At 46.7% G+C, this 21,774-nt stretch overlaps 1 protein-coding gene across 1 annotated transcript in view; it reads right to left on the reverse strand.

Moving 5' to 3' along the window:
* Nucleotides 1–21,774, reverse strand: part of CEP135 (centrosomal protein 135) — a 101,728-nt gene that overhangs the window by 36,083 nt on the left and 43,871 nt on the right. The window contains exons 14-18 of the mRNA XM_026647928.2: nt 15,050–15,127; nt 14,717–14,868; nt 1,513–1,628; nt 1,282–1,436; nt 192–247 (exon numbers count right to left, since the gene is read on the reverse strand). Coding sequence (XP_026503713.1) covers nt 192–247; nt 1,282–1,436; nt 1,513–1,628; nt 14,717–14,868; nt 15,050–15,127 — 557 coding nt within the window. The remainder of the gene's footprint in view (nt 1–191; nt 248–1,281; nt 1,437–1,512; nt 1,629–14,716; nt 14,869–15,049; nt 15,128–21,774) is intronic.

Genomic DNA, 21,774 nt, shown 5'->3' on the forward strand with positions numbered 1-21,774 from the left:
TTGAGGGGAAGTGTCTTCTGCAACGAGATATATTTTTTCCACAATGTAAATCATACTCCCCTGTTTGATAACATATATAATTAAGTATATGTCACCAAAAATACAATAAGAGCCTGGCTGCTAGTGCTTTTGTTCTGCAGAAAATATTGATCTTAGGAAAATAACGGAAAATCAGTTCAGTGATTACTTACTCTACGGAGGATTCCAGTTCTGACAGAGTTAGTCTCAAATTAGCAATTGTTTTTTCCTATGAAATAAATATGAAACGTATATTACATATTATGCTGCAGAATACCCAGAATAATTCAAACTAAGCATAATTTACTTTAAAGTAGCATTTATAAAAACTTTAATTTAACTATTCAGCAATAGGTAACTGGGTTTTTTAAATGTTCAAATTTCCAAACTTCTTACAATAAAAATGAAACTTAGGACTAATTTGAAATTTGTAGAAGAAGGGTATCTAGCAGTTAAGGTAATTGGGAGTCAGTAGATGCAGGTTATATCACTGGTACGTAAATACCTTGCAACGCCAATTACAACAGTACCATGCGAATGCCTGATCTCACTTTCAAGTGACATTGTAAATAAGAAGCACGCAGCATTATCTCTTGTAAATGTAAACAAACTTGTTTGTTTTAGCAATTGGCTGAACAAGAAGTAGGACTGAGTGGACTTGTAGGCTCTAAAGTTTCACATTGTTTTGTTTTTGAGTGCAGTCATGTAACAAAACAAAACAAAAATTCTACATTTCTAAGTTGCACTTTCATAATAAAGAGATTGCACTACAGTACCTGTAGGAAGTGAATTGAAAAATACTGTTTCTTTATCTTTTTTACAGGGCAAATATTTGTAATAAAAAATAATATAAAGTGAGCACTGTACACTTTATATTCTGTGTTGTAATTGAAACCAATATATTAAAATCTAGAAAAACATCCAAAAATACTTATAATAAATTTCAATTGATATTCTATTATTGTTTAACATCATGATTAAAACTGCGATTAATTGCAAATTTTTTAAATCAAGTTAAATTGTTTTGACTTAATTGCTTGAGTTAACTGCAATTAATTGACAGTCCTAATAAAATTAAACCCTGAGCAGAGGGCTGGCACAAGACCCTAGGTGCCACTTAAATCTTTAACACAGGGCCTAAGCAATACAAAGGCCTTCTGCATCACAACAAAATCTTGCCCTAATTTTTGCATACTGCTTTGAGATCCTCAGATGGAAGGTACTAATCAAGTGCAATACACTAAGTACTGTTAGTGCACATACCTTGTTAGCTAAGTTGTCATCTAAACATGCAATTCTTTCTGTCTTTTCATCTACAGTTTCCTGAAGACTGTCCTTTTCCTTATCCAGGACACTAATGGTACTTCTGAGCACATTCACTGTCTCATCCTGTGAAGAGCTCTTATGGTTTAACCTATCTGTAAGAGAAGAAATGGGTGTTTTTGTTGGTTTAAATATAGAAAATTAATGCAAACAAGAATATGAAGTGATTACCTATTTTCTCCTCTAGCTTTGCAATTTCCTCTTGAGCTGATTGAAGTCCATCCTTTTTAAGAGAGGATTGGTGCTGAAGATCTTCAAGGGACCTCCGTAGTTGTTCATTTAATAGCCTGAGAAATTAACAGTCAGTTGAAAATACAAGACTCTAATATTTCAAATACATTCTTTGATCAAACTATCAAAGAATTAGAGAAACTGAAAGGATTATCTAAACCATCGCTCTGTGGGATTGTTTTGATCAGCCAAAGTTATTTTCATCATCTCAATAAACCAGAACAAATGCAAATAATAAAACCAAAATGCCAGTTTTGCAAGAGGAAAAAGATAAGTGGCCAGATTTTCAAAGTAGCGCAGCAACTAGAAATCCCACTGAAGTCAACAGGAGCGTATCTTTAAAAAAAAATTAGTTTATAGTATTTGTTTTGTAGAAAGACATTGCTGTAAGCCAACATTGAGCAGAACAAAACCTTGTAAAAGTGTCTTGAGTAACAACTGACACATTTAAATTTGTACATTTAAATCTTTGTACTGAAAAATTTACAATATCCATATTTATCTTACCCCCTCCATAAATACCAGTTATAATTATGAGGAATTTATTAATCAAGAATTTGTCACTTGAATGAGGACTTCTCTCATTGTTTTATCAACAAGCACAATTAACTTTCTGAAGATTTTCAAGAAAATTATCTACCAGTACAGAAGTTCTCAAAACTTTATCAGTTTAACAGTGACTTCTATACACATCCCTCCCTATTCATACCAAGCAACTCTATGCAACTACAGCAGTTGCTTATATAGAATACTGGTACTGGGGAAGTATTAGTGATTTTTAACCATTGTTAGTGGCTCAATCCTGGAGGGTGGCTCTTGTGTTAAGCAGGAGATATCCTCTACATTTTCATCTGTTTCTAATGACATTCAGTCTCCTCGTCACAATGAGGAGACACAGATGTCTGGAGGAGCAACTGAAAACAAGGTGGTGGGGTCAACTGTCTGAACCACCAGTAAATGTTCTAGGGACCACAGTTTCCAAATGGTCGTGTTAGTAATATGTCACAGAAGCATGGTACTGACTTTATAGTTAAAAGCTGCATTGAATGTTCTATTGTAAGTCTTATTTTCATACACTCCTCTCACCTTTTGATCTAAGTGAGCAATTCGTTTAAAATTTCTCTGTGTAATTCTACATGGAAATTTTTTTCCAGATAATTTCATTTAAAAAAAGGTTACATATTCAGTAACTGTTGTTCTTCAAGATGGTTGCACAGGTCCATTCACTTCAGGTGCCTGCATGCCCATGCACTGGAGCCAGAAAAAACTTTTTCTATAGCGGTACTGGTTAGGGCAGCACATGCACCCTCCACATGCTCATGTTGTTAGCCCAGAGTACAGTAACTCCTCGCTTAACGTTGTAGTTATGTGCCTGAAAAATGCGACTTTAAGCAAAAAGATGTTAAGCGAATCCAATTTCCCCATAAGAATTAATGTAAATGGGGGGGGTTAGGTTCCAGGGAAATTTTTACACCAGACCAAAAAAAAAAAAAAAAAACGGTTACTCACCTTTTGTAACTGTTGTTCTTCGAGATGTGTTGTTCATGTCCATTCCAAGCAGGTGTGCGCGCGCCGCGTACACGCCAGCCGGAAGATTTTACCATAGTGGTGTCCGTAGGGTCGGCTTCGGCACCCCCTGGAGTGGCGCCTTCATGGCTCCGTATATAGGAGCCCGCCGAACCTCCATCCCCTCAGTTCCTTCTTGCCGGCACTCCGACAGAGGGGCAGGAGGGTGGGTATTGGAATGGACATGAACAACACATCTCGAAGAACAACAGTTACAAAAAGGTGAGTAACCGTTTTTTCTTCTTTGAGTGATTGTTCATGTCCATTCCAAGCAGGTGACTCACAAGCCTGAACCTAGGCGGTGGGGGTCGGAGGTCACTGCAGACTGGAGTACTGCGCGGCCAAAGGCTGCATCATCTCTGGCCTGGCACGTGATAGCATAGTGTGCCGTAAAAGTGTGGATTGAGGACCACGTGGCCGCTCTACAAATTTCCTGCGTCGGGACCTGTGCCAGGAACGCAGCGGAGGAGGCCTGCGCTCTTGTGGAATGGACCGTGATAGGCGGGGCCGGTATGTTAGCCCGACGGTAGCATTCTTGGATGCAGGTTTTGATCCAAGAGGAGATCCGCTGTGACGAGACCGGGAGCCCTTTCATCCTGTCAGCCACAGCAACAAAAAGTTGGGTTGATTTCCTGAAGGGTTTAGTCCTTTCAATGTAGAATGCCAGGGCCCTGCGAACGTCCAGGGAGTGCATCCTACACTCCTTAGCGGAGGAGTGTGGCTTCGGATAGAAGACCGGGAGAAAAATGTCTTGACACATGTGAAACTGGGAGACCACCTTCGGAAGGAATGCAGGGTGCGGCCTGAGTTGGACCTTGTCTTTGTAGAAGACAGTGTATGGAGGCTCTGATGTCAGTGCTCTGAGCTCCGAGACTCTCCTGGCCGATGCGATAGCCACTAGAAATGCGACCTTATACAAAAGATATATAACAGCGAGCACAAAGCCAGAGGCTCAAAAGGTGGCCCTGTGAGGACGGACAGGACCAAATTGAGGTCCCAAGCCGGGACTGGTTGACGAGTATGCAGGAACAGTCTGTCTAGGCCCTTGAGGAAGCGACTAACCAATGGGTTTGCAAAGACTGAGCTACCTCCCGCTCCAGGGTGGAACGCTGAGATAGCCGCCAAGTGGACTCGAACCGAAGAGGGGGAGAGTCCTAGTTGTCTCAGATGAAGCCAATATTCCAGTATGAGAGGGATCGGGGCGAGCAAAGGAGCCTGTCCCCGCTGTTCGGCCCAGATGGAGAAGCGCTTCCACTTGGACATGTACGTGGTCCTGGTGGAGGGTTTTCTACTACTGAGAAGGACCTGCCTGACCTGATGAGAGAATTGCATCTCCACAGGGTTTAGCCATGGAGCATCCAGGCTGTGAGGTGGAGCGACTCTAGATTCGGGTGATGTAGACGACCCCAGTCCTGTGTGATCAAGTCTGGGAGCAGGGGCAGCCTGAGGGGTGCCCGTATGGACATGTGCCGGAGCAACGTGTACCAGTGTTGGCGCGGCCAGGCCGGCGCTATCAGGATGACACGAGCATGATCCCTGCGAGCCTTGAGGATTACCCTGTGAACCATGGGAATCGGGGGGAAAGCATAAAGTAGGCAGTCTTCCCAGGAGAGGAGGAAGGCATCCGTCAGGGACCCCGGACTGCGTCCCATGAGGGAGCAGAATTGCTGACACTTCCTGTTCTCTCTCGAGGCAAACAGGTCTATCTGGGGATGGCCCCAGAGCCGGAAAATTGAGAGTACTACATCCCGGCGGATAGACCACTCGTGACCGTGGAACGAGCGGCTGAGAGCGTCCGCTAGCCCATTCTGCTTTCCCGGTAGGTAGGATGCTGTCAGGTGAATTGCGTTCTGTACACAAAAGTCCCATAACGCGAGGGCTTCCCAGCACAGGGGAGAGGAGCGTGCACCACCCTGTTTGTTGATATAGAACATCGCTGGCGTGTTGTCCATAAGGACAGAAACACACCTGCCTGCTAGGTGGGGTTTGAAGGTCATGCATGCCAGACGCACCACTCGTAACTCCCTGACGATGTGTAAAGAAAGGTCCTCTTGTGACCAAAGACCTTGGGTTCTGAGGTTCCCCAGATGTGCTCCCCACCCCAGATCCGACGCGTCCGTTATCAGGGATAGAGAGGGCTGGGGGCTGAGAAAGGGTACTCCCGCACAGACCTCCTGTGGGTCGAGCCACCAGTGGAGGGAATCCAGCACCGGTCGAGGGAGCGTTACTACTGAGTCTAGGGAGTCCCTGGCCGGCTGGTACACCTTCGCCAACCAGGGCTGGAGCGGGCACAGTCTGAACCTGGCATGGCCCACCACATAGGTGCACGCTGCCATGTGACCCATTAACTTGAGGCAATTTCTTGCTGTAGTGGTAGGGTAACGTTGGAGACCGAGAATAATGTTGGACATGGTCCGGAACCTGGTCTCTGGGAGGTACAGTCTGGCATGTGTCAAGTCCAGGACCGCCCCTATAAATTCTATTCTTTGGGTTGAAGATAGTGTGAACTTGGCCTCGTTCAGTAGGAGGCTGAGCTCGAGAAAAGTCTTCCTGATGAAGACCACCTGAGCCTCCACCTGTTCCTTGGCACGGCCCTTGATGAGCCAATCGTCCAGGTAGGGAAACATATAAATTCCCTGCTTGCGCAGGAAGGCTGCCACGATTGCCATGCACTTTGTGAAGACCCTTGGGGCTGCTGACAGTCCAAAGGGTAGAACTGTAAACTGAAGATGGGCGTTGCCTATGACGAATCTGAGGGATCGCGCCTGTGCTGAGGGATTATTGTGATATGAAAGTATGTGTCCTTTAAGTCGAGGGCGGCATACCAGTCTCCTGGATCCATGGAAGGTATGATGGAGGATAGGGAGACCATGCGGAACTTGAGCTTTTTTACAAACTTGTTTAGACGCCGCAAGTCCAGAATAGGTCTGAGGCCCCCTTTCGCTTTCGGTATTAGGAAATAGCGGGAATAGAAGCCCCTGCCCCTGGACTCCTGAGGAACTTGCTCCACTGCCCCTGCTGTGAGGAGGGACGCACTTCCTGAATTAGAAGTTGCTTGTGAGAGGGGTCCCTGAAGAGGGACGGGGAGGGGGGCTGGTGGGGCGGGAGGGAGGAGAACTGGATAGAATATCCCCTCTCTACCATGCGAAGTACCCAACTGTCCGATGTGATTTGGGCCCAAGCACGATAGAAGGGGGACAGACGTGACAAAAAGGTAGGGTTGGACAGATCCAGAGTTGTGACCCCGACCGTCCCATCAAAATGGGGGCCTAGGCCCTGGGGGTGGCCTTGGTTGGGCAGATGACGGGCTGGAGGGCTGTTGTTGCTGCCTCCTTCTGCCGATCCTGGCCCACCTGCGCAATGCGTCCGTGCGGTTCTGAGGCTGGTACGGCTGCGGGGCCTGAGGCAGCTTGAACTGCCTACGTTGTGTAACTGGGGTGTGTAAGCCCAGCAATCGAAGGGTAGCTCTGGAGTCCTTTAGGCTATGCAGCCTCTTATCTGTCTTTTCAGAGAAGAGCATGGGCCCTTAGAAGGGGAGGTCCTGGATGGTCTGTTGGACCTCATGTGGAAGGCCTGAGACCTGAAGCCAGGCTCCCAGTCTCATGACCAGCCCAGACGCCAATGTGCGAGAGGCTGCATCTGCCGCATCCAAAGCTGCCTGGAGGGACGCTCGGGTAATTAATTTCCCTTCTTCAACTAGGGCTGAGAACTCGGTTCGCGATTCCTGAGGAAGGAGTTCAGAGAACCTAGACAGTGCAGAGCATGTGTTGTGACCATACCGGCTCACTATAGCCTGTTGGTTGGCTATAGGCAACTGCAGCCCCCCTGTGAAATACACCTTTCTTCCAAACAGGTCCAACTTCTTGGCCTCCCTGTTTTTTGGTGTAGCCCCTTGGAACCCCTGACGCTCCCTTTGGGTGGCCGCATCGACCACTAGGGAGTCCGGGGGAGGGTGAGCATAAAGGTGTTCATAGCCCTTGGAGGGGACAAAATATCGCCTCTCTGTCCTCTTGGCCGTGGGGGCTAATGAGGCTGGCATCTGCCACAAGGTGCGGGATGTGTCTGCAATAGTTTTTATCAGCGGTAGGGCTACCCTGGACGGGCCCGACGGGGCCAGGATGTCGACCACCGGATCCGGATCCACTTCGATCTCCTCAGCTTGGATCGAGAGGCTCTGGGCTGCACGTGTAAGCAACTGTTGGAGGATCCTGTTGTCCTCTAGGGCTGGTGCCGCTGAGGTTCCCGCAACCGCCTCATCAGGAGAGGAAGAGGAGGAGATCACCTGCAAAGGGCCTTCCTGTATACCCTCGGCCCTCATGGGGGCCTGCGGCACACGGTGCTCTGGTTGCGTGGGCGGTGCAGGTGCAGGATGCAGCACTGCAGCTGGTACCGGGGTCGACACCGAACGACGGGGCGTGCTGGTCGGTGCCTGTGGCGTCGGGACCATGGCCCCTGCCGGTGTGTGACTAGGCGGTGCCGGGATCTGTTGTGGCACACTCCTGTCAGACGGCGGTGCCAGTGGTGGAGGCATTTGAGCCGGAGCCACCGCCGTCGATGAGACCGATGCGGACTTTGAGCAGGGGCCGTACGCCTGTCCCAAGGACTGATGGTAGGCCCAGGGAGTCCAGAACGGCCACTGGGGGGGCGGTTGCCACTGCTGTTGCCACTGTGGTGGATAAGGCTGGAGGCTCGATCGCGAGGTCGACCGCCTGCTCCTCGATCTACTGGAGCGGTACGACTCCACCTCCGAATCTGAGGTCTCCGAATAGGAGGACCTAGGGGGAGCAGTACCCACTGTCTCTGGGGAGCGGTGCCACTGGGCTGGAGAATGTTCTCTCTGCTCCAGTGCCGCTGGGGTGGAGCGGTGAGGGGACCACGGCGATAACATAGCCGGCTTGCCCCGTGATTGTATAGGGGGTCGGGCCATGGTCGGAGGCTCTTTCCACCGGCGCGGCGACGCCGGCACCGGGAGGCTTAGTAGGTCAGAGGCTGCCTGCAACGCCTCCGGCATCGATGGGAGGCGCACTTCCTCAACGAGGTTCAGGGATGTTGGCCTGTCCGGACTCGACTGTACCCTCTCCGGGGCAGGAGTCAACGGAGTAGCAGGATGAGTCTGCAGCATGGCCTGTCCCGCAGCACACGTGGATGGCGCCGGCCCTTTAGGGTCCTGGTGGGGTGATCGTCCCCTCACAGGCCTCTTTTTAATCGGCACCAGGGATGGTGAACGGTGCCTCACGGAGGCCGATTTCCTATGTGCCAACTCCCTCCGGTGCCGGGGTTTGGAGGTTTTTGGCCTCATGACGTATTACCGGTGCCGGGGCGCTGCGCACCGAGGATGAAGTGCTGGGCACCGGGTCGGTCGGCCCAGGGTCCGAATGTGGCCGCAGGGCCGCTTCCATTAGTAACACTTTGAGCCTCTGCTCTCTGTCTTTCAGAGTCCTGGGGCGAAATGCCCTGCAGATAGCGCATCTGTCTCTTTGGTGGCTTTCTCCGAGGCACCGTAAGCAGGAAGAGTGAGGGTCACTCTTTGGCATGAACTTCCCGCAGTCCTTGCACAGTTTAAACCCTGGGGACCCGGGCATGCCCCAGCGGGGCGACGAGTACGTTGGGGAAAACTCCCCAACAACTATTTATCTATACTAACTCTAAACTAACTAAACTATTTACAAGGAACAAAACGGGACACTGCCAAGATTGCTGAAGAACAAGCGAAGTTCCAGCTAGCCGTCACCGGCGGTAAGAAGGAACTGAGGGGGTGGAGGTTCGGCGGGCCCCTATATACGGCGCCATTAAGGCGCCACTCCAGGGGGTGCCGAAGCCAACCCTACGGACGCTGCTATGGTAAAATCTTCCAGCTGGCGTGCAGGCAGCGCGCACACACCTGCTTGGAATGGACATGAACAATCACTCGAAGAAGAACTATATATTATATAGATATACACACAGTATACATTTTAAACAAACAATTTAATACTGTTCACAGCTATGATGATTGTGAAGCTTGGTTGAGGTGGTGAAGTCAGAAGGTGGAAGAGGGAGGAATATTTCTCAGGGAATGCCTTGCTGCTAAATGATGAACTAGCACTCGGCTGAGCCCTCAAGGGTTAACACATTGTTGTTAATGTAGCCTCTCACACAAGGCAGCACGAACACGAGGGAGGGGAGACAGCATAGCAGACAGAGACAGACTCACACCTTGTGTGTGGGAGAGAGAGAGATGCACACTGCCCCTTTAAGTAAGCTGACCCACTCTTAAGTGCATTGTCTTTGTAAGTGGATCAGGAAGTTGAGACAGCAGCTGCTGCCCCAAGCTCTCTCTGTCTCCTTCCGTCTGTGTCCCCTCCCTGCTCTATATAAAGAAGGGGTAAGTGGGGTGCAGGAGCGAGGGGGACACCCTGACATTAGCCCCCCCTTTCTCCCCTGCACAGCAAGCAGGAGTCTCTGGGAGCAGCTCCAAGGCAGAGGGCAGGAGCAGCACATGGCAGTGGGGGGAGGGACAGCTGAACTGCCTGGCAATTGATAGCCTGCTGGGGGGCTACAGCAAGGGGAGCTGATAGGGGGGCTGCCAGTCCACTGTGGTTACAAGTCCCCACCAGCTAGCTGCAACGGGCTGCTCTTCCTGCAAGCAGTGGACAAAGCAGGTGGCTGCCAAACGACATTAGAAGGGAGCATTGCACAACTTTAAATGAGCATGTTCCCTAATTGATCAGCAACGAAACAACGTTAACTGGGACGACTTTAAGTGAGGAGTTACTGTATAAAGGAGTGGAGATGCCTTGACCCCCACTCAGTTCCTTCACACCAGAAGCCAGTGCTTGCTGTGACTCCAGTGTAGGGGGAAGGAGGGAGGAGTATGGAATGGACATATGCAACACATCTTGAAGAACACAGCGAAAGGGTATGTAACCATTTTTTCTTTGAGTGCTTGCACATGTCCCTTCCACTTGAGGTGACACACAAACAGTCCCAGATGGAGGAGGGAACCAGAGTTTACCTCAACAAAGACTGCAGCACCACTCTCCCAAATATAGCATCATCCCTCAAGGCCTGGGAGAAAGCATAATGAGTAGTGAACAGATGACAATTGCAAAAGCCCTGCAAAGGCCACTCATGGAAATGTAACTCAGGAAAGCAGCTGAATGTGCTTGACCGCACAGAGTGCACTAAAGCTCTTTGAGGTAATTAAATGTTGGCAATATCATAGCACAGACAAATGCAGGAGGAGATCCAGGAAAAGATATTCTGAAATAATGGTTTTTCTTTCCATCCTATCAGTAAAGGATATGAATAACTGAAGAGATGTCCTAAACTCTTTAGTCCCATCCAGGTAGAAAGCCCATGCTCTGCGAATGTCCAAAGTATGGAGATTTTTCTTATTTTTGTGTGAAGTTTCACAAAAAATTGTTGGCAAGTATTATAGTCTGATTCAAATAAACATCTGAAACCACTTTAGTGAGAAATTTGGGATGTGGATACAAACCAACTTTGTCCTAGTAAGATACTGTATAAGGAGGGTCAGCCTGAAGTTCTGCAGCTCTTCCGGTTGAAGTAATAGCTACCAGGAATGCTACCTTCATTGAGGGATGAGACAATGAGCACGTAGCTCTAGGTTTGAAAGACGGTTCCATTAAAACCAAGAGAACCAAATTTAGATCCCAGGGTGGAGCTGGGTCTCTAACAGGTGGGAAAAGCCTGTTCAAACCCTTCAAAAACCTAATAGTCACAGGGTTGGAGAACAGATCTCCCATCTGTAGAAGAGTGAAATGCAGAGATAGCAGTCAGACAAACCCTAAGAGAACTGATCGAGACACTTTTTTCCTGTAAGTGAAGCAGGAAATCCAGAATACACTGAATAGGAGCCTGTGATGGTGAGGTATCTTTCTGCTGGGAACACACAGAAAACTTCTTCTATTTCATGAGATAAGTGTATCAGGTGGAAAGCTTTCTGCTGTTCAGACGAATGCTCTCCACTGCAGCAGAACAGATACCCTACACCTCATTGCTTGGGTGCTCCATTATTGACTCCACAGGAAGCTAAGAGGACTGGGATACAGAGCCTGGTCCTGTGAAATTATGTCCAGAATCTGGGGAATGGTAATGGGAATCTCAAATGGACAGGTTCAACAGGGCCAAGAACCAGTGCTGAAAAAGCCAGGCTACAGCAATCAAAATTAGAACAGCATGATCTTGTCAGTTGGCCCAGGACTCTCAGCAGCACAGGGATTGGCAGAAAACAAAGAAGTTTTCCCTTCTAGGAGACCACAAAGGCGTCCAAAATGGACCCTGTGCTGACACTTGCCCTTGAACAAAACTAGTGACACTTCCTGTTCTGTCAAGTGTTGAACAGGTCCATTTCTAGTATACCCAAATCTGAAAAATGGACTTTGCTAAATTGGGTCTGAGGGACCATTCATGATCTCTGCTGAATGACCTGCTGAGATGGTCTGCTAGAAAGTTTTGAAATCCAGGAAGATGAGATGCTTTGAGGGTAATCTTGTTCTTGATGAAAAGGGACAGAGGTTCAGTACTTCTTGCCAAAGGGGTCTGATCTGGGATTTCCCTGTTTGTTGAGGTAAACCATTGCAACAATGTTGTATGTGAGCACTTGTACAGAACAGGAACACTTGACAGGCCAGACAAATAACTCAGAGCTAACTGACATTGATCTGTAGGGAGAGGTCCTGATCAGTCTACAGACCTTGTGTCTGAAAGCTCCCTAGATTTGCTCCCCAACTGAGGAATTAAGCATTTGTGACTAAGGTCACACAAGGCAGAATTGGAGCAAATGGAACTCCACTACATACGCTGGCAGGGTCCATTCACCAGTCCAGGCAAGACAGAACAGTTGCAGGAACAGCTGAGTCTGCATTTCGAGTAGATGATGAGATACACACTTCAACCACTTCTGCAGGACTCGGAGGTGAATTGTGCCATGTGTTATACGCAAGCTGCAGTGTGACCTAGAAGTTTCGGGCAGTTCCTTACTGTTGTACAAAGATATAACTAATTCTTTGCACGTGTTGAATATTGCTTGAAATTTGGCCTGAGGCAAATAAGCTCTTCCTGATGTCAAGTCAAGAAGAACTTTTATAAATTCAATTTCCTGTACAGGGAGAAGAACTGATTTGTCTTTGTTGATCATCAGGCCAAACAAACAAAACAGGGATCAGATCTTCTTGATGGCTTCCTTCACTTGCTGTCTGGAATGACCTAAGATCAACCAATCACCCAGATATGGATATACCTGGATTTTTGTCTTCCTGTGATGTGCTGCCCCTACCGCCTGCACTTTGTGAAGACTCAGGGGGGCTGATGACAGACCAAAAGAAAGGAGCATAAACTGATAATGCACACTTGCTACAACAAACCTTAAGAACATTTGGTGACTCTGATGAATGACCAAGTGGAAATAGGCATCCTTTAACCCGGGGCAATGAACCAATAGTTGAGTTTGGGAATGGATAACAGAAGATAGGGTAAGCATATGAAACTTTATCTTTCTTATGTACTTTTTGAGATTTGGCAGTCTAAAATAAGTCTGAGGCCTCGCTTTGACTTTGGGATGAGAAAATGAGAGCTTTATAAGTAGGTTGAGAACATTTTACATTATTAATATTTTCATCATTTAAGAAAAGATTTAAGAAAACAAAGATGTTTTTGTAACTTTCAATTTTTCTGCACACAATAAAGTAGAAAGTTTAACATACTGACAAAATTGTCAAAACTGCATACATAAAATTAGATTTCAGTGAAACCTAAAGAGTTACACCAGTCTGAAACTGGCATAATCCAGGCCTAATTCAGCACAAGTTGTGGGATGCAAAAGTAATATTTAAATAAACATAAGCCATAACAGGCCCCAAAGAGTCTATTCCTGGGCTTCAGCTGTCCATGGCTCTCCTACTCCCATTCCATCTCATGGATCCTCCTCCAAATATCCCAACTGCCCTGCCTTCCACATAACATCTTCATTCACTCCCACATGCCCTGACTACTCCCACAAAGACCATTGCCCAACACACCACATTTCCTTCTTCCACAAAATATCCCCCTTTGCAACACTTAACTTACCCCATGCTCCTCCTCCCAAAAAAATATCCTAGTTCCCCAAATCTACTCAAAACAAGTCCCAGCTCCCCAGTGGTCTCCTTCTGTGCCCATTGACATACTCCTATTCCCCTCACGGTCCCACATTAACACTTTGTCTACCCCCCACAACCTCTAAGCCCTCCTGTTATTCCAACACAACCTCCGGATACTCAATGGGAGCACCCATCCCAGACAAGCCTAAATAGCTTGCCATACTCCTGCTAGCCTCAATAGGCTTAAGGGTAGAGTGAGGGGACATGAGAAGAGACTGCTCCTGAGCTCCAGATGGCCACAGCTCTAGTATCAGAGGAGTAGCTGTGTTAGTCTATATACACAAAAACAACGAGGAGTCTGGTGGCACCTTAAAGACTAACAGATTTATTTGGGCATAAGCTTTCGTGGGTAAAAACTCCCACTTCTTACAGCTCTAATGCTGCTCTCCCAATGGTCCACAACATCACAGCTGCCTCACCGTGTCTGGGCTCTGCTCCAATGGTAACGACATTGAAAGCACTACGGCAAACAGGGCCCCAGGCAGTTATCAGAGTATTGACTTACCTTATACTTCAACTAAATCAGTAGTACTTCTAGCGGGAGTATGAGTGTAGTCAAGACATTGACATGAGGGAAATTTTAGAACAATAAGCCTACTCATTTGTCAATACAGACTGGCTCTCTGTGAGATTAGTAAGGCCAAAATTGTCAAAACTGCATACATAAAATTAGATTTCAGTGAAACCTAAAGAGTTACACCAGTCTGAAACTGGCATAATCCAGGCCCAATGTTCCAGTCTGTGAGGGCTTTCATCTCCACCCTAAGGAAATGCATGTGCAGCACCTGTTAGAAACTTCATTTTCCTCCAGGATCATACCTAGGGAACATGGCTGTTGGGAAAAAATTAAATAATTCTGAGGGCAGAAAAATTTTAAGAGATCAACCCTGACTACTGCCTTGTTCATAGACCTGAGATTGGAACTCCAAAGTACAGGGGGAGTAACACCACGTAGATGGGGGAAATTACCCCATTATAGAAATTTAATTTTTTTTTTTAAGTTAAATGGGTTTAGTAGCATTTCTTCTCAAATTGCACATACCAACCTTTACTATAATTTAGTGAACTTTTCAGTTTTGGAATTTTCTTTACTCCAACTTAGTATAACAAGTGATGGACTCTGTACAAAGATTTTCACAGCTTCGGGAGTCTGTGTTTTTTCATGTTGGCAATAAGATTATCTTTCATTTGCAACTGGCGCTTTAAAAAATATTATTATATTTGCTCACTATACAACTACACTGATAGCCCAGGAGAATCTAGAGCACCTTTTCCTACTAACGTTTTCTTGTCAGTGCAAGACAAACAATACCAGGATATTTTAAAAACATTTTATGAAAGTTTTACCATGAGTTCTCTATCTCTGTCATGTTAACGTATGACAAAATTGTATGTTAATTGCTATAACAGGACACAAAATTTTAAGCTGAACTTACTGAAGTGAGCATAACTCAGCTTTAAATTGTGAAGAGTCATCAGATGTCTGGGCAAGTTTATAAGACTTTGTTTTTAATTCATCTTCCAGAGAGTTTATTCTTTCTTTCAGTACAGAGATTGTACTCTTCAGTTCAAACTGTTGTGTTTCAAACTGCAATTAAAAAAAAAAAAAAGAAAGAAAGAAAAAAAAGACACGTTGTCTTTATTTCCTTTAGAAATCCATTACAGTGGAATGATTTTACTTTAAAGAAAATTTATCTAAAGGGTTTTAAAAAGCCATTTGGGTGAGAAAAAATTTCTGTTACAAGTTTACTCACTAACATGTTACCTACCCCAGAAACAGTGTTTTCCAGTTCTGCGATGTCATGCTCCATCTTTGATTTCTCAAAGGCTGCTGCCTCCTGCTGGACCTAACATGGAAAGAAATACAGAATTACTTGTAACAGTAAGTAATTTTTTAGACTGGAGTATGATTTAAGATGGCAATGCTCTTTGCATAATATAAAGTTCTAAAAGAAAAAAAGCTTTATCTTCATATGCACATGATTGGATGCAAAGCACACGAACTCCAGAGCTTCACCTGAACAAACAACAATGTATGATACAACGTTTCTCATGATTTTGTGAGGATACTTGCAGATGTCTTTAAACCTCTGTATGATTCAACCTTTGGGAGAATTTGTAACAGAAAAAGTAAATTTCCTTTCCCCTTATGAAATAGTCTCAGGTGGGTTGCTATAGAGAGAATACAAAACCAAAGTAATGCCAGATATGGTAAGCTAAGACATCAGAATTCTAAGCTATTTTCTAAACGATATTGTCAAGGTTTAAAGTAATTTTTAAAATCCGTTTTCATTTGTTACAAACACAACCTTAGAAGCTTGAAGCTTAAGGTCTGCTTACAAACCAAAGTCATCTTTCCCCATTTCAGCATTGTATCATTATTTACTGTTAAAGCACCTTTATCTACCTTCTGATTTCTATATATGAGTATTGTGATGTCATCAGATAAGCTTGTGCACTTCCTCAGAAATCTGTGGATGATGGCTCTTTACCAAGGGAGCTGTGGCTCTGGTCTGATTTCCCCTTCTTCACAGACTTGCTTTGCATAAATGGCATGCCCAAACCAGACTCCTTCCATCCCTTGCTGCTGCTGCTTTTCCCATTTTGGGGAAGCCACTTGGGACTAAAGAATTGGAAAACACGCCTTATAGTGATTGTTAAGCTAAATAGATTCAAGAAGCTCAAAGAAGATAAAGGAGAGAGACTTGGTCACAGTCTATAAGTACCTACATGGGGAATAAATATTTGATAATGGACTCTTCAGTCTAGCAGACAAAGGAATAACACGATCCAACAGCTGGAAGTTGAAGCTAGAAAAAAATCATACTAGAGATAAGGTGCAAATTTTTAACAGTGAGGGTAATTAATCATTGGAATAATGTAACCCCGGGTTGTGGTGGATTCTCTATCAATGGCAATTTTAAAATCAGGACTGGAAGTTTTTCTAAAAGATATGCTCTAGTGCAAATAGGTATTCGTTCAGCAAAGTTTTATGGCCTGTGTTATGCAGAAGGTCAGCCTAAATGATCACAATGCTCCCTTCTGGCCTTCAAATTTATCGCTACGTCTACACTATGAGCTAGGGGTGTGAGTCCCCTGCTTGTGAACACATACCTGCACTAGCTCTCATCAAGCTAGCACGAGTATATATAGCAGCGTAGCCGCACTAGCATGTAGCAGTAGTGGAGGCATAGATGAGCCATTCCAAGTACTTACCTACTGGTTTCGGGTGGGTTTGTACTCGGCATGACTCAGCCATGCCTTTCCAGCCACTACCAGTAGTGCTGCAACTACATAGCTGTTATCAAGCTAGTGTGAGTATGTGTACACAAGCAGGAGAAATCACACCCCTACTTTGTAGGGTAAACATAACCTATGAATATAAAGGGGTGGAGGTGAGGGGAGATCTAGCTCCCCCATGCCAGCTGATGCAGTGCATCACCGTGGTATCATCTGTGAGTACATGAATCATCAGGTACTCAATTAGGGGTAGGAAAGCAACACCAGCATAACAGCCATGAGTTCCAGAATGTTTAAGAGGAGGGTGATCTCAAGAGACTACCATCTCTCCTGTACCTTCTATAGATATATGTGGTCTCCTGTTGAGAATGGATTACGTTCACTTCAACTAGTATATGATATATAAATTATGTTGTTATACGATAACTGATGCTAAGTGAAATTGTACGATGGGGTATGTTGTTGGATGAAGACCAACATAACATATGGTGCTGGGTGTATAGAGGGCATGGACTTTTGGATGGGAATACCACCTGGTCTGTTTGTTTGGAACTTTGGGAGTTTTGAATTTGAAGGGTTGTTGGTTAGCTCCTGAGAAGATGGGGGACAGGATCATAGAGGGAGTCAGAGAACTATATTGTGATCAGGAAGGGAAGCACTACTGGGCTCTCATAAAATTAGGCTTTCCTTCTGAAAGTCAGAAGTAGAAGGGATACTGAAAGCAGTTGCTTTTTCTGATATGTTTACTCTAGTTAAATAAAAGTATACTGGTTTTTCAAACTCAGAAGTCCCAGGCATAGTAAATCAGTGGGGGTCTGAAGAGATCTGCGGGGTCCTTGAAATAGAGTTAGGCAAAGCAGCCAGAATTGCCCAATATTCACAGGCAAGGGTTCAGAGAGGAAGCTTAGAGGGATTACTAGTAATCCAGAAACACCGGTTTTGAACAAGGCGTGTGCCCAGGAAGGGGCAGGTTGTGACAATTTCCCACCCTAGAATAGAGGCATTCAAGACAAGAATCTTTGTTGGTAGTTTTTGTGAAAAGGACTTTCTGCTGCGTACATGGGTTGGATCTGTCTGTCAGTTTAAAGAAGAAAGACTTCCAGAGGGACTACAAACACTTAACCCTTCCTGTGTCTATTTGGCAGATATGTAAATCTCATTCACCCTCAGATAAAGTCTGGCATGCTGGATGACGTACATGCACGCTGACATGTGCCTCAGTAATCTGAGGCAGGAACTCACTCCTGAGTGCTGGGGTGGGACCAGAGTTGATTGATGAGGTCTATCATAGTCTGAAACCTCTTTTGAGGGAGGTATGTTCATGCTGACTTTTAATTTATTAGTGCCCTATAAACTCTGGGTTGAGGTCAGAGTCCATTTTTAACTGTTGACTCTGAGCCTCAGGGTGGAGTATCTTTTGAAGTGAATCTATCATGTGCTGAAGGGGATTTCCCTCGCACCAGCCCGTCATACAGGTAGGGAAAAACCTGGATTCCTGGTGATCTAAAATGTGTGACCATCACAGCTAGGACCTTGGTAAATACTTGTGGTGCTGTGGAGAGGCTGAAAGGTAGAACTCTGTATTGATAATGTTAGGTTCCTACCAGGAGCCACTGATACTTCCTGTGAGCTGGATGCATAGAAATGTGGAAGTAGGTATCTTGGAGGTTCAAGAACCACAAACCAGACCATGGGGCTCAGAGACGGAGCAATGAAGATCAAGGATGAGTCTCCACCCTCTGTTCTCTTTGAGAATAGGAAGTAAGTGGAAACAGAATCCCTTGCCCCTTAACTCCTGAGACACCTCCTCCATTGTTCCCACTTGTACCACGGAGTCTTATCTCTTGCTTCAGTAGATTCTCATGAGAAGGGGTCCTGAAGAGAGATAGGGAGAAAGGTGTTTTTTGATGATCTTAGAGACCCACTGGTCTGGGGTTATCCCTGACCAACCCTGCCAGAAAAGGACAGGTGAGTGTCAAAGAAGGGATGAAAAAAGAAGGGTCCATAGATGGTCTGGCACAACTCTTGCCCTGTATATCAAAACTGATGTTTTCTTGAAGCCCTGGATTGTGGGACAATTGAGGAGGAGGCAGAAGGTCATCCGCCACAGAAATGCTGTCTCTTCCCCAGGGGCTGCAAGGATCACTATTGCAAGTAATAGTGGGGCTGCTGCCTCTGCCTGTATTGCTGTAGCTATTGTCTTGGAAACTTCCTCTTAGGGGGCAGAACTTATAGGCCCAGGAATCTCACTGAATCCCTTGACTATTAAGGTATATAGGGTGTTGTCCATGATGTTGTTGAGCTCATTGCCCCCATACAGGAGGTCCTCAATAGTAACCTGGACTACATGTGGAATTCCTGATGCTTGTAACTAAAAAGACCTCATAGCTACAGCAGTGGCTGTTTATCTGAGAGCTGTATCAACTGTGTCAATTGCTGCTCAGCGTGCTGTCAGGGCTGGAAGCTACCATAAGACCTTTTATTTTATCCAGGTGATCTATGAAGAGCTTGTCCATAAAATTATAGAGAGTTTGTCCGATAGCATGAAGCCATATTTGGAAAGTTGCACCTGGTAATTCACTATTTTCACTTGGAGGCTTGTGAAGAGTAAGCTTTCTTCCCAAAGACATCAGACCTTTGCCTGGTCTTGCTTGTCTCATGGACTGCCTGAACTACAACAATACCTGGAGAGGATGTTGGTAAAAGTACTTGAATCCCTTTTCATCAAACTAATACCTCCTCTGTCTGCCCCCTTTGATGTACTCACAATAGGTTCTGGTGTGTGCCAGATGAACTTTGCTGGCTTTGGCATGGTGAGTTGTCCCGACAAGAAGGGTTGTATGATATCCAACAATTTGTGCTGCTTCTCCTGGATGACTGCCAGGGAGATGTTCAATGTCTCTGCCACGTGACAGAGCAAGTCCTAAAAGACCTTCAGCTCTTCTACCAAGGCAGATGACAGAGGGTTGACCACTTCGTCTGGCAAGGAGGATGAAATGACTGGGATGGAGTATTTCAAGCAAGTGCTTGTGCCACTGTATTCCTCCTTTCCCTATACCATTTGGGGTTGAGCTGAAACAGATGGGAGTTGTTTCTTTGGTATGGAGGATCTGGTTCTGAAAGCCACAGTTTGAGCCAATTTTTTTGAGTATGGATTTACTCTTCAAGGGATCAGTATGCCATGGTTGGTATGAGTAGTGTGGAGGACACACAGGTGATACCCTACGTGACCCAGATGACCTTCCAGTTACCCTGATAGATCCTGTCAGTGCTTCTTCTCCAACTCCCAGTGCACCAGCCAATGAGGTGAGAGGAGGCGCTCAAGGGAAGGGTGGTGCTCCTCAGCTGAAGGGTGAGGGAATCACTGTACACTGCTCCCCCATCCGCCCAACCCCTGTGCATCCAGACCCCCTCATACCCAGACCCTCCCACCAAGCCTCACCCCGCCACACCCAGAACCCCGCAACGAGCCCCATCCCCCCTGCACTTGGACCACACCAACAAGCCCCCTGCATCTGGATCCCCACCCCACTGAGCCCCACTCCCCCAGCATCTGGACCCCCCCACTGAGCCCCCCACAACCAGACCCCCCTTCCAAGCTCTAGCCCCCCCTACATCCAGAACCCCCTACCCCCACTAAGCCCAAACCACCTTCACCTGGACCCTCTGCAGAGTCCCATTACCATTGCACCCAGAACCTTCCAACAAGCCCCTGTGCATCCAGATCCCCCACTGAGCTGCCCGCACCCAGATTGCCCTCTCAACCCATACCTGCATGCTCCTACGCCAAGCCCCTCAACACTTGGATCCTGCCTTGATGAGCCTGCCTGCCCACACCTGGTGCATCTGGCAACGAGGGGCAGGGCCCTGGGGTGTTTCTGGGGCAGGCCCAATCCTTGCACTGTATCAGAGCTGGGTGCATCAGCATGCCAGGAGTATCAACATGTACCATGCCTGCAGCTGAGCTTACCCTGCTTCTGCTTCCAGACGTTGGTCCAGCCTGGTTCCAGGCCCTGCTTCTTCCCAGTTCCTATCCTGCTCCGGCCTTGTTTCCAAACCTGCTCCTGTTCCCCTCCAGCTTCTGACTTCGAGCCTCTGCTTTACTTCTGGCTTATGTGTCTAGTTTACCTTCCGGCTCTGGCATTTAGCTTCTGTCTCTTTGATACTGATCCTCGGCTCCCCCTCCAGCTCTGCCATTCGGCTTCTGTCCTTCTGACCCTCAGCTTGTTCCTGGACTCTGCTCCCCTGGACTAAGCTCTAACTGATAGGCTGGACTCTCATTTCAACTATTAGTCCTGTCTGCCCAGACCCAGTCAGCTACAGTTTGAACAGCCCAATACATAGGTAAGGCCCACCTCACCGACACAGACCCCACTCAGTCCAATTTTTCACTGGTGGAATTGGTGGATGGGCCGTACAGACCTTGCAAACACAAGTGTTCACCCTGCAGGTGTAGAAAACAGCCCTACAAGCCCAGGTTTCACCCTGGCTCCAGCCTCTCAAGAGCCAAAGGTCCCACTTCCGGACAAGTTTAATGGTGACTGTGGTTTGAGATTTCCTAAATAATGCCAGCTCCTCTTCTTGCTACGCCCCCAATGCGCCTCACAGACCAGGCCTGAGTAGGTCTCAACATTACTCGGAAAGCCTTGGCCTGGACCTCCCGCTCCGTTGGAATAGTCCAGCCCCCTCCTGGGCTAGGTGAATCAGATCATTCAGGCTGTGATGGTTATCTTCAGTGACCTCCACTGCACCTGAACCGCTGAAACTGTACCAGCTATTTACAGTAGAAGCAGATGCCTCCAACTTTGCACTGGGACAGTCCTCTCTCAAATGGCAGCCTCTGATGGTCTGCTTCACCCTTTAGCCTTTTACTTGCGCATGCTCACACCAGTGCTGCAAAACAATGACATCCTTGATAAAGAGCTACTTGCCATCAAAGTAGCCTTCAAGGAATGACGGCATCTCCTGGAGAATGTCAGGTTTTCAATCCAAGTCCTCACTGACCACAAGAACCTGGAATTCCTGAAGAAGGCTTGGCACCTAAAACAGTGACAGGCCCACTGGTCCCTCTTCTGTATTTGGTTTGACTTCTTGGTGACCTACTGTCACAGAACCAGGAATGCGAAGAAAGGTGCATTATCCCAGAAGGGGGAGTACTGTGAACTTGACCAAGAGGCTCCATCCATGATCCTCAAACTGTCAAATTTTATTTTGAGTACCACTGTCCATAACCTGCTACCCTCGATGCGTTCCC

The sequence above is a fragment of the Terrapene carolina genome, unplaced genomic scaffold (genome assembly GCF_002925995.2).
Source record: "Terrapene carolina triunguis isolate 2854851 unplaced genomic scaffold, T_m_triunguis-2.0 Scaffold66, whole genome shotgun sequence".
NCBI classification, from domain to species: Eukaryota; Metazoa; Chordata; order Testudines; family Emydidae; genus Terrapene; species Terrapene triunguis.